The sequence below is a fragment of the Pezoporus wallicus genome, unplaced genomic scaffold, assembly GCF_028554395.1.
Source record: "Pezoporus wallicus isolate ANWC-B61680 ecotype Strahan unplaced genomic scaffold, APGP_CSIRO_Pwel_v1 contig_6428, whole genome shotgun sequence".
Lineage (NCBI taxonomy): Eukaryota > Metazoa > Chordata > Aves > Psittaciformes > Psittacidae > Pezoporus > Pezoporus wallicus.
The window spans coordinates 2329590-2343542 of record NW_026639269.1 but is presented as its reverse complement, the minus strand read 5'-3'; the positions used below and the strand labels follow the sequence as shown (position 1 = coordinate 2343542).

The following is a 13953-nucleotide window of genomic DNA, read 5'->3' as shown; positions in this document are numbered from 1 at the left end:
TACAAAGACTTAGCCCGTAACTCTCACAGCAGGGAGAAGTACATCTCCCTGTTAAAATCCCTGTTAACATCTCCCTGTTAACATCATGTTAACTCCAGGCTCACCCTCAAACCCAGACTTCAGTAATACCACTCTCAGTGTTGGGCCTGAAAGTAGCAGCTGGTTTACCAATCAGAACAACTTCAGTATCAGGGAAATAGAAACTTGCTATTATTTGCTACAGCAAAATCCAGCCTGTATTCTTTGCTAGCAAAGATAAAAGAGACATTGTAATTGTCATTTAACAACTTTGTTGGATCAGGGTTTAAAAAATTCAGATGAGCAGCATTTGACTCTTTTCTTGCTCAAAAATCCTTTAGCAAATCGGATTACCAACTCTTAACTAGTAGATGCAGCTACTACCTCTTGTCACTGTCCCTAGGGGAGGCAGACCATCTGGGGCAGCTTTTTTATAACAGGTGATAACCTGGCTATGTATACTGACTGATGATCTCAAACTTGTTTTTGCATTCCAGAAAATGCAGCCTCACAGCAGTCCTGTCAGACAGGGAAATACCAACCTGCAAGCTTCACAGGAGGAGAGATTAAGGAGAAACTGGAGTATCATAACTTACTGGGATCACAGGAGGTCAGAGCTGCAAGTACATTCTTTCTGCTCAGAAGGGGGTGCCACCTGCCTCATCAATGCTCTGCAGGCAGCCAGGCCCCTTTCAGGTAGAAGGATGGTACATATTTAAAAGGCCATCTGGAGTCTATGGCTTCCAATTTAGCATTCCAAGTAAAGTGAAACATTAAATGAGCCTAGCTATCTACAAAGAACTGATGAACCAGGTTGAAGGAAGATCCTAACACTTGCCTTTGAAGTTTAGCCACCTGGAAAGTGCCAGCTGCTAAACATCAAAGGAAACCTATCTCTCCTCCACCCAGGGCAAAGCCCTTTGTAAAACCTTTCCCTAAGAAGCATGACCCTGTTTAGCTTCTTAAGCCAAAGAAAAGCTTTAAAGCTGTTTGACAATCACAGCAGTGAGAAGGAGGAAGGACTGGTTTGGGATACCATTCATTTATCAAGTGAGTGAGTTCCAGGCTCCTTGAATGAGAACATCAATCAGTCTATGGTCCTGGTAATATATCAGCTGCCTGACTGGGACTGCTGAGCCTCTTACTGCCAAGAAGAGGAGGAAAGTGTCTTTGCCTTCTGTGGTCACTTAATGGGCTTCAGGAAAGGGAGAGATTGTTCTTAGCTGGAGTAATCATCTCTTTAAGAAGAAATTAATGATTCTCACAGCACCGGATGTTATTTTGCTGGAAAAAAGGGGACAAAAAGCAAACAGATGGTCACATGGATTGGACTGGGGTGAGATCAGCATTTCCACTCAGAGGCAGTCATGCTGCGTGATCACTCCACTTGATAAAGGGTGCTAAACCAAGCCTTCTTCTGTCTGCTGCAGGGGTTATTAACCAACTTTTAAACTTTTCTAAAGCTTCCTTCTTGGCACTGTGTTCCAGTCTCAGACTGTTCTATGAAGCAAGGAGGTGGAAGACTGAAACTACAGCTCCTGGATTTTTGCCAGAATTTTACTATATTTGTGTAAATACATACATGTATATGTGTATACATAAACATATGTATACAAACTGAAAACATTCCAGACTCAAAAGGTTTTGATATGTCTAGCAAATTAACTGTTCCCTTAAGCCATAGGTGCATAATGAAATTGGTACTCTTGACATCTTCCCTAAGAACAGGGAAAACAAACTATCAAGTTTGTTGAGCATTGGTAGAGAGTTCACAGGTTCCCCAGTCTTACGAAGATACCTACAATGTTTTGGAGTTTCTGACATGAAGATGCAATGCAGTTGAAAGGGTATACTTTTAGAAAAAAGCTTAATAAATAGGGATGCTAGGAAGTGGATGCCCATAGTAGAGAAAATTTGATCACATGACACAGCCTTTTCCAAACTATGTTCCTATATCAGAGGATTTACAGTTAGCTAATACTAAAATTACATTTTTAAATCTGATCTATTATCCTTGAGCTCTCAATTAGTGACAACACCAAGCATAAGTTTAGTATTAGCAATGTTCTGACTTCTTTCTGCATTAAATGTCCCACAAGATTTTCCTTAAGCTCTGAACACTTCAATAACAAGGATGTAAAAAACTCATGTAATAATGCAATTTCCAGCTATTCGTTTTCCAGAATTAAGACAATATGGGTTTTGTACTATTTTATGAGCAGTCTAAGAGGAAATGGAACACAAAGTCTTCCCTTTGTTTCCATTCAACCATGTAGTTTTGGGAAAGGATTATCTCCATATTCTATCATTTGCAAAGGGGTTGGCTAATGCAGTTTGGCTAACACTCCTTTTGCGAACAGCTCTAAAAGAATGTATTTAGCTGACTTTGACACATGGAGAACTCATTTTAATATATGTTTCTTTTATTTTGGCACTTTATCATCAAATTCAGCACATAGCAATTACAGACTATTATAGAACTGTGGCCAACACTGGCTCCTTAAGTGAGCCTGCATAGGTCACATGTTGGACCCTTCTGCATTCCCAAATAAAATATTGTTATTAGACAGTACTCAAAATGAAAAACACTCAGCCTAAAATTGGCAATGAATTTTATATTTAGGAATGCCAGAAGCAATTAAAAAGAAATTCAGCCCTGTTTTAGGCTGAACTATTGCTCCATTTGCAGTCACTGGCAGCTCTCCAACAGCATACTTGAAACCTTATTAGTCAGGGTGGCCACTATTTGTTCTCTGTTAAGGATCCCAAGTGTCACAGTGCTGATCAGACCTTCTTCCAGACCCTCAGCAGACTTGTGTCGATTTCAGCAGCTGGATCTAAGTCTGGGTAAGGTACGGTCTCCTGCTTTGGCACCTCTGGACATAACTTCCTGTTAGTCCTCCATAGCACCTCATGTTTCGGTGATCCTGCATTCCCAGAGTTAGAATAGACATCCAAAACACTTTGGAAAGTGTCACTAAGCTCCCCCTTTATGCAGTCCCAACCTTGACAGTTCACAGTTTAATATCCTTGGGACATACAGTGCAAACGATACTCCTCAAAATTTCATCAGATGTACCCTAATTTTAGACAACATAAATTATGTGCAGTTCTAAACAAAGCAGTGAACACCCAAATATAATCTCTTTCCTCCAAACTGACTTTTCTGTAGGATTTGTTCAGAATCTCGTGAGTGTGTGCAGTATCTACATTTCCACTTTCTCTTTGCAAATATAGCTTATTCATAGGAATATCAATATCTTTCTCCTTTAACCCCCTCCTAGTTATCCTTATTTGCTGCTCCATATTCCCATAGTCAAAAAAAGGCAAAACAAAATCCAACAAAAGATGTAATTATTTTCTTTGAAAATATTAGCTTTTTATTCCTTCTTCTGGCCTCAACACTCACCAGATGCCCTGTTATCCATGTTCATTTGTCCTTCTTTTGGGGGCTTTTCAAACCCTGGTTTTTAGTAGAAAAACTGAATCTTCTATACTTTGGTCCAACTCAGTGTCCTTAGATATTTTCAGTTGAATGGAAACCTTTTGTAGCTACTGACACTTCATTCTCTATAGTCTGAAAGGGATGTTAAGGTATATATCTATTATATTTTATCCTCATTGATAATATATTGTTGACTATACATTTATTAGGTAATTCCATGATTTGAGAAACCTTTTAATGCATAAAAAGGTTCTTCTCTCAAGTTACTATGAGAATCTATTATTTGAATGTGAAGAGGATTATTTTGTACAGATAGCTGAAATGCACCAGCACAATAGCTAGCAAAGATGGTGCATTATCATTAGAAGAATAATTCATTAAAAAGGCAGCAGGATAAAAACAGGATTCTTATCTTTAATGGAATGAAAACCTCCCCATTTCAAAAAACTTTAATGTATTTTTAATAAAAAATTGTTTTCGGTTCATGCTCAATATAAATTTAAAAGAAAACCAACAAAATCAGTTTGGAGTGTTTGCCCTACATTTCTGGAGCCATACACAAAAAGAACTTAATGCTATGCACAACAACTTGCCTTTGTTATACTCCTTTCTACCTCTCCAAACACCCAAGTGACGGCTCAAAGTATAACCTGAAGATCAATAGATTTCACTGGACAAATACACTCCACAGGACTAGAGCCTGTGGGAGGTTTTTTCTTTTGTATAATGGGTGCTTCAGCTCTGGCATATCTGGGAGCTGCAACTACTTCAGCGCAGCACTGAATGAGAGGCACTCTTTTAAATAGTTCCAAGGCTACCATGGAGTCTGTAGTTCCAAAGCAACACTTTCCTGTTGGGAATCAGAGAGTGGCCAATGTGGATCTGGAAATTTTTTGATCGCATTCCCTGATCAAATGCTCTTGACTCCCTAATTAATTAACTATGTAACTTTCATTTCCTAGGTTGATTAAAACAGTCTTTGTTGCAGATCTAGCCCTGAAGATGAAGACATGGATAATTAGTTCTGCAGTCAAAATGAGTGGACACAAATTGTACTTGGACTGAATGCTGAGAAAGAAAATAGTCACATCAATACTGCAGCATCCAGCAGCAGACAGTGATATAAAATTGTTCACAGATGAAGAAAGAACACTAGAAGTAAAGAGCAGATGTGTCCTCTCCTATGAAATAGCAAGTACAATACTCATAAGCACAACAGAGGCTTGCTCTAACCTACAGACTCACAGCACATCTGCACATCTTTGCAATAACTGCCAGCTAGCTAATGGCCATCTCTGCCCCCTTGCCTTGTCCCAAAGGACTAACTGGGATGATGGAGATAAAGAACACGGAATGTGATAGCCAATGTCTTATTAATCCCCTGGTGGCCCAGCAGAGGCCAGTCAGGTTAGAAACTTCCGAAAGGGCCCATGGAAGAGCCCTCAGCAGTTCAAGCTGCTTAAGGTAATTTATCACAATAATTAAATACAGGTGGCCCAGTTGCATTTTATTTTAATTGTTCACATGATTGGAATCTTCTTCTACAGAGACATCTCTTGGAGAGAATTTGATTGTTTTCAGTCTGATTTGCGCTTATTAAACAGGCATTTTTAGTTACATATTTTGGCAAACTTAGCTTTATTTTCCTGTGTGTGAATAATGGTATTACTGATGGTCATTATATCCAGTGTCAGAGTCATAGCATGTAACTCTTATGCTCTATTAGCATTGGAGTTATGCCAGGGCCCACCAGAGTTGCTCTTAACCAACTCTGGGGTGGTGGCTAATACTGCTTAGTGGGAACAGAGACAAAAAAGTAGTTACTCCCTGGCAACCCTTATGGCTTCTTACAGCTGAATTTAAATACAGAACAAGTTAGATTAAAAGTTAATTAAAAGGCAGAATTACACTTCTTGGATAGAATAATTTGTAACGGATTACATGTACAAAGTTATTTAAATTATCTTGTCTATGGTAAATTTCAAATAGTAGACTAACTTGCTACCCCATATTGATGACGTCTCTGTAAATTTTGTAAGGACATGAAATTTGTATTGAAGTCCCAGGAGAGATCTATAAAGGCAAGTCAAATATCAGCAATTAGCAAATGCAATATACCAAGGAAACAGAAATTTCTGTTCTCATGTACCTATTTCTTAAGGCTAAATGCTGAAGTCTTTGTAAACCTGCAATGTCCATTGATCACAGAATTATATAAGCCTCTGGGAAACAACACGATCAAGGCACAAGCCAGCCTCATTCATTTAAACTTGGTTTCAAATGTACTTGAAGTCTTTAGCAATACAAAAGAAAACAGGATTTCACAGTATTTGAAAAATGGTAGTTCTAGGAAAGCTTATATAATTAAGAACATTTTTGTGATATATTTATACAACTTGACTGCATATTAATATAACCTGATATTTGTATTACTTAACAGCAGTACAGTTTCAGTCTTTACGGTCAATGACACACTCACCTCCCCAGTGCTCATCACACACTGTGAACAAGGTGGTTTTATTGGCTAATCCTGGGAACACGCTGCTGCACTCCATAACAATAGCCTGAGGAATCATTATGATGCAGGACACAATCCAGATAATTATAATGCTGTTCCTTGCTCGCTTGGCTGTGCTTTTAAACATCAAAGGGTGACAAATTGCATACCATCGATCCAAAGCAATGCAGCTGAGCGTTAGTACAGACACAGAGACTGAAACTGTCTAAAGAAAAGGAAATATTATGTAAATGTGAATGTAATTATTTTCAGAGCTTTAAAAAATATTTATTGTAATTTTTTTTCCCGGAGTTTTAAAAATTATTTGTATTTTCAACATAGTTAACTCTTTATCTGCAATTATTAAATATAAATTATCCCCAGAAAAAGAAAAATTATCCCCTTTTAAAATCACTTCTTACAGAATTACAACGGGTAACATCATCTGCCAGAATCCCACTAGAATCAACAGGACAATGAACAGATTAGGGTGCTACCCAAACTGAGTACATGTAGCAGGGTCAGATTCTGATAGAGCAAATTTATGTAAATTAGAATTTGCAAACTTCATCTAAAAAACTACTTTTAAAACATTAGATAACTAATTAGATCTTTTTTCTTCCTTTGTAGCACAATTTTGTTTGTACGTTTTCTGTGTTATATTTGGAAACCAGTACCACCATTTTGTCTTTTCAGTTTTCACGGGAACAATGGAAACTCAGTCTCATGAACAACTAGCTTAACACAGACTAAATAATTTTACCTTCAATTCAGTATAGGAAATAACCTATCACTCTTTCACTCCATACACTAGGTGATCATTTCACTTACTCTTTCGATTTTCTTCCATTAGGGGAGGAAGATTTTCCTCCATGTAGGCTTTGAAAAAACTTTTGTTATTTTAACTGCATTGAGCAGAGGATATACCTGCTGGAGAACTCTTGCTCTTGACAATGTGGCTCTTCAGCCTCCAGTTATCTGCTGAACATATAAATTATGCTGGAGGCACAGAGCAGATCACCTATATACATTCAGAGTTCTGCTTAATTCTTTTGATTTTATAATGACTGAAAGGCCAAGCACTTGTCATTCTAGTATGCCCAGTCAGCTCATCTAACCAGCTATTCTTGGAAAATGTATTTATCAATCATTTTGATGCAAATGATCTCATAACTAATCAAATCCACTGGTAAACAAGTGGTGGCAATTACTGCTTAAGGCAGACAATCTCATCAGCTCCCAGTGAACCTGAATAATTTGACTGTTTCTAAAGAATGCAAAGTAAGTCTCTAAACACATGTGAAAGCCCAGAATCCCTTCAGATTCTCTGTCCTGGACATTTGCATATTTCTTTAGGTTCACACAGAGAGTAAATATGACTGTAATTCTATTTAAAGACATTTTTATTGGTATATATGCCCTCTGGATTCTTAAAAAAGATCACACACCAAAAAAAAAAAAAAAAAAAGAAAAAAGAAACAGAAGCACATCAGACAATTGTTTGAGAATGAGTATTGCCCAAGCCTAACAATCAGATGGAAAATACAGAAAAATATTCAGAAAACATAGACATATTCACAAGTGGACCAGTCCTTTAATCCTCAGCATGTACCCTGAGATATCTCCTTCAGTAGCAGGCACAGTCTTCCATCAGTTTATCACTATTAGGAAAATGCTATTGTTCTTTATCTTCCTCGTAACATGGGTAATGTGTACGCAAACACAGTAAAGTAATACCTGTAAGTAGGGAATCACTTTGCAGAGGGACTGCCCAAAGAACCATGTTTCTGTGATGTCCACTACTAAAGTTGCTGGAAGACAAGTAATTGTGACCAGAATGTCAGCCAGAGACAGGTTCACTATGAAATAGTTGGTAACTGTTCGCATGTGATGATTCTTCCACACTGCAATGCAAACTGAATTTGGAAAGACAAGTTAATGAGATGGAAATGACTTAGGGAATACTTCAACAGGAGAACACTTAACTTTGCAGAATTGAGGAAACATTTGTGTCCTTTGTTTAACACAGAATATTTTATTATGTAGTTCAGTGTAAGAACCATGTGTTTTCTTTTAGAGTGGAAATAACAGGGTACATGTGGAGAGAATCTTAGTACACAATGAATAATTTTCCACACACCACAGCATGGGAAATAATCTCATATATAAAGCAGCTTATTTTCCTGCTATTTTATCTTCACAAACTACTTGCACAACTTTCTTCATGTCCATACTGATCCATTGGCTCTAGTCTATGGCAATATGCATCTACATTTTTAAAAGTTTATCTTATTCTTAAGACAGTGCGACACTTCATTTGAATTGCTGTCACACAGAGTCTTGTAAACTGTGCCAAGAAACAACAATTTTATAATATATTTTGCTGACCATAATACATCTATTGCATCTGCGGAGATCTGTAACAGTTGTCTGGGTAACTGTGATGTAAGGTAAGTAAATAAAGGTAATTTTTGCAGAATTAAGCACTACCATTTTAAGTGTGGTGTATATTTGGTGATGATTTCTATGATCAAAAGCAGCATGTAGCAGACACTTTACAAGATGTACCTTTAAAGCATGTTTTATATCTTTTTCATCTTTTTCGATCTGAAAGGCTTTCAGAAATGAGGCAAGTCATTCCTTTAACATGGTTGCATTAAATTTATAAGCTAACACATATAAAATGCCAAATGAGTCTGAGAAACTAGCCTAAAAATATGTTTTTTATTAACTTTGAAAGTAAAACTCTGAGAGACTGTAGAAATCAATAGCTTTTGAATGTTTTAGATTCAGTCACCAAAAGCTCTTTAAAAACTGATGCAGAAAATTTTCCAGAAACACCACAATAATTCCGGCAAGAAAGCAGTACAACTTACTGTACATCACAGGTTCTTCTCCTGTAAACAATAATTCATCCATCATGCAAATCTGGATGAAGATTCAAAGTCTCCTTAATCTGTTGGGATACAGCACTATGCCTAATTTAGATATATTAAGCAGATCACAGAGCGCCAAAGAATGAAGTTAGAAAGGTCCTGAAGAGATTGTCCAAACCTAAAATGGAATCAGCTAGAGTTAAACTATTTTCTTATTAAACTAGCTAAAGTAGCTGGAAGAAAATACACAGATTTTAAGCCTCTTGAGATCAGACACTTCTTTAGATCCTAAGAAGGATGGTGTGCTTGTGTCTATCTTCCAGCTGCATGAGTTGGTCTAATAAAATATATTATTTCATTCCACAAATCTTAAGTCTTTAGACCAACACAACTACAGCAAGACTACCACTAAGCCAGTTGGCAAGTTTACATTTTAAAATCTGTTACATTTAAAGATACCATGCCTTTCTTAAATGTACTGCAGTGTTTAACCATCGTTCCTATTAAAAAAAAAAACTTAAATAACCAAACACTCTTCTAATGTCTAATCTACTTTTCATTGCTGCTATTTTATATCATCTTATTTCCCTGCACACAGGCAGGAATGATAAAGGGTTTTTCCCTGCAGCAGTGCTTCATACATGTAAAGATTGTTGTTACAACATTCCTCAGTTTTCTTTTCAGACTGTGTAATTTCAGAACTCTTATCTTTTATTTCCAGAGGAGGGGCTATATTTACACATCTAGGGATTATTTAGGACCAGGAAAAAGGAAGAGGTTAGTTGGCCTTCAGTTCTGTAAGAGAAGGTGATTTTATCAACTACATTTTTAGGATATAGGTTTCCAAGTTTCATCTAAAACTCCTGTTGTACTACCACAGATGTTCTTTCTATCTTTTAATGTGCTGCAGACATGACACCAGATTCTATAGCTTGCATAAATTTAGTCTTTGCTACATACCTATCATGCTGTTGTAAATGCAAGCAAAATTCCCTCTGCAAAGGTCTTCACTCTTCTTACACTGTTTTTGGAGAAAATCTCCCACATTATCCATTTCTTCCATTTTTTTTTTTTCCTGAACACAGAATTTCATGTTCTATTAGCTGCGGCCTCAGATATCTGACAGGCAAGGCTTATAAATCAAAAGCTTGAAGGAAACATCCATATTAATTGTATTTTCTTCCTATTTGGTTGATTTAAGTTACCTACTGAAGTAATTATTTCTATAGGTTTGCATGATAATTGCAACATAACTATCCAGAGCTTTATCACTGTTACTTGGTGTATCAGTTTACTATAGTCAAAACTTGCGGTCTGATAATGCAGAAGGCAGCACCTAAGAGGGAAGATAACACATTGCTGCCCCTCTGAAATGTTGTTCAGAGTTGGAAATGCAATGCTGGGGGGGGGGGGGGGAATGCAAACACCATTTCATTTTCGATAATTTTATCACTTAACACTAAAAGTGTAAAGATTTTGACTTTTACTCATAACTCCATTATGTTGAGTGGACATTATGGTCCTGTCTCGTACTTAGGTAAAACTTGGTATTAAGTGGCAATGTTTTCCTGTATTTTTTATTTCTTTTCTCAATAGGCAAAAGTTAAATAAAATGTTGTTTTAAAAATTCAGAGTTCAGATACTTTGCTCTGGTGCTACGATTTCAAGAGTCCTGCATTCTACCTGATTGAAAACAATTTAGGCATTGTTTTCAACCGAGGGTGTGAGTGTCTAAAATGCAAGGTACAAGCAGGTATATATCCTCTTTTACAAGGCTAATTCTTATTCCTGTGCTGACCTGTCTGGGGAAATCACCTGAACATAAACATTATTTCTGGTAAAACAAATCCATTAAGTTAGTGTATGTGAGGTCAATCTCATCAGCAGCAAACTGCATCGGAAATCAATTCATAGCATTTTGCATGTTGTGTTCACAGCTTTCCACCAGTATGAGCAAATGAAACCTCATGTATACAATGAGTTTGTGTAAAGAAACCTCTGAGAAAAAGTGTTTTAAAAACAAGTCCGTTTCTCCCCCCCGCCCTCGTTGCCCTCTGCTGGTTGCAGTTATTGTTTTCAACCTGCAAACGCAGCATTGGTAATGTTTTTTTCAGTAAAAGGCTAAATTGAGCTCTGAGGACCTGCTATAAGTTATTTGAATAGGACAGTATGGTATGAATGACAGGAAGTCAGTTCACTATATTCCTTTCAGACTTGGTGTCCTTCGGAGCCTACTGCACTAGAATGTTATTCAGGAGTTTTGGACAATAGCTTCAGTGATATATAAGTGGTTTAGCAGATCATCGAGAAACATGTTCTAGCCTGTGTTTAAAACCTATTATAGGTGTGCAAAATGGTATGGCTATGCCACTGAATATATTATAACTAGTATCAGAACAAAAGAACTTTTTATACTGTCCACGCTCACTCCCTTAAATATGCATTTTCATCTCAGGTAGTTTTATATAGAAGTGGAGGCACTCAGCTCCCATATAAACCCTAAAGAAACATGCTACAGAAAGAAAGCTCTGTGGAGTGGGAAATGCCATCTGCCTACCCAGAGCGAAATAGCAGAGCTGTAGCTTTCCATTCAGTTTGGAGAAGAGAAGCAAGAATGGGAAAGGTAGTAAAGATGCTCAACTCATAGTGTAGTTTACCAAAAAGTACTCCAAAACCATAAAATAGGAGATGAGCCCAGAACTAGCCTTCCTAAAACACTTCGGAGACACCACAGAGTTAACAAGATGCCTGCTTAGTTATGGCACAATGTAGGGGCCCAAACTGAGTTCTTCAGACCTCTGCTGAAAATCTATGAAACAGTAAAAATAGCTCTGAATAAAACCTCAATTGAACATTACACAGAAATCTTTAATGCAACCTTTGATGTTTCCAGCTATAAATGAGAGTGAGGATGAAAGTGGGAAAAAAGTTATTATCACAGGCACTGAAGAAAAGAGGACCAGAAATTAAAAGGGGGGGGGGGGGGGGGCGTAATAGGAGAGAAATGTAACTCAGAAACGTGCTCCTACTGTGCATGATCTTCCCAGCTGCTGGAGCTCTAAAAGAACCTAATTGCCTGGCCAGTGTATATTATTATTCTCTGTATTTCTGCTTTTATTTTATAAACCCACTCAAAGTTACAGTTAATAACTGAAAATGAAAACACGCAGGCCAGCTTTCACAACGGGCAGCTATTTTTCTAATGGTCATTAACTAATACGGCTCTCATAATCCTTCATCTCACCGGAGATACTTTCATTTCCTTCCCCCAGAAAGAGCTTTAGGTAAAATGCCTGCTGTTCTTACCTCTGCCACACGGTGTCAGTAAAAGCTCGGAAACTAGCTTGAGTTACCAGGCTGACGGTGTTGGGAAAAATTTGTGGAGGCTTTCCCCAAACGAGAGCAGTTCTGTGATAATGAAGAGTGTTTCAGAACCCATCCTCCAAACATTCAATCTCTCCCACACCCAGAAAGCCTCGCAGGCAAGTCCCAGCAAGGACTAAGCATAAAAAATTCAAACCAAAGTTAAAACTTGAGAGAGAGGCTATTAGGAGTCCATCAAGAAAGCTTCATATACCTCATTATATCCCTGATGAAAAAACAACACTCTATTACAAAGATACGGTGTGACTGGTATTTTTCATGTATACATTTAATCCCTGTTGGTTTAGTGTCTTGAGGCATTTTAATTAGAGGCGGTAATGCCATTTATTCAATTATTCATTGTATCTTAAACTGAATGTGAAAACAATACAAAGACTCCAGCTGGTATAAAATGCAGATGCTTGCCTCATGGAAGATTTATGCTGTCTTGAGCATATTAAACATTGTGCTGCAGTCCTTCTGCTGGTGGACTGCAGGTTCAGCTGTCAATTTGTTTTCTACATGTCAACCCTAAATCATTTCCCTAGCACTCTGGAAGTCTTGACAACTTCTTACTCAATGGGTCATCTTCCAGTGTGACTTCTTGGCCAAAATAGAAACCTAATTTCCATAACAAGCAATACCTGCCATTTCCTTCTATAAATGAAAAACACTACCTCTTATCTCATTTTGGGTGAAAAATAAAACCCAGATGGAAGTAAACAAAGAATGATCGTTTTTCACACTAAGCTTCAATGATTAAATTTTGCTTTGCTAATTCAGTATCACAATTGTTTGACTAAAATATCACAATATGGCCATCCAGCAGTCATTTGGAACTGATGCTGTGATTATAAGCACTGGTCATTAACATCGCCAAATGCATGGGGCAGAAAGCTTCCAAAGAGCTTTACTCCTTTCACAGTATTTTGTAATCAAACAGTGATAAAAAAAAAGTTAAACAGATTTGAGTTACACAATATGCCCCATCCCTGAAAGTGTTCAAGGCCAGGCTGGATGCAGCTTTAGGCTGCCTGTTCTACTGGAAGGTGTCTCTGCCAATAGTGAGGTGGGAAAGGAAGGATGGGAACCAGATGATCTTGAATGTTCCTTCCAAGCCAAACCACTCTATGATTTCATGATTCTTTATTCTCAACCTCCTAGCCCGATCATTTCCACCTGGCAATAACTGGTTCTCCATATGGCATTCTCCCCCTTGTTCTTTTTTGTTGATGACATTATCTACTGTGAATCATGATCTGGATGGCAGGGTGTCAAGCAACTGACTGAAAGGAAGGCTGAGTAGATAGGTTATTTAACCTTAGGAAAGATAGAGCCCCTGTGGAAACACTGAATCAACACACGCTGCTGGAAGGAAAATGCTGTCACTGAAACTACTTTCATTATGAATGATTTCTGATTAAGGATTCTTCTGCTTTAACTTGAGAGTCTAAAAATTAGGTGTGAAAGACTAAGCTTATTTTACTTATTTTAGGAAGGTTTTCCATGAGTCTTTCAATAACTTTGATGATCTTGATTAAGCTGTAAGAACTACTTTAACTAATTGCAGAGGATATTTAATTAAGGGGTTTTGAAACCAGCAGTGAGAACAAAAAATCTAAAACAAGACGATCTTTTCTGTGAATAGGGAGATGATATCTACTTCCTAAACTGTCCATCTCTTTCCCACTGTTAATCTCTAAACTCACACATTACTTCATTTCTTACACAACTAATCTCATCTGGATAAAAGG

General features: G+C 37.5%; 1 protein-coding gene across 1 annotated transcript in view; it reads right to left on the bottom strand.

Annotated features, from left to right (window-relative positions):
* The window catches only part of HCRTR2 (hypocretin receptor 2), a 36515-nt gene that overhangs the window by 12489 nt on the left and 10073 nt on the right, over positions 1 to 13953 (bottom strand). The window contains exons 2-3 of the mRNA XM_057414094.1: positions 7698 to 7876; positions 5943 to 6186 (exon numbers count right to left, since the gene is read on the bottom strand). Coding sequence (XP_057270077.1) covers positions 5943 to 6186; positions 7698 to 7876 — 423 coding nt within the window. The remainder of the gene's footprint in view (positions 1 to 5942; positions 6187 to 7697; positions 7877 to 13953) is intronic.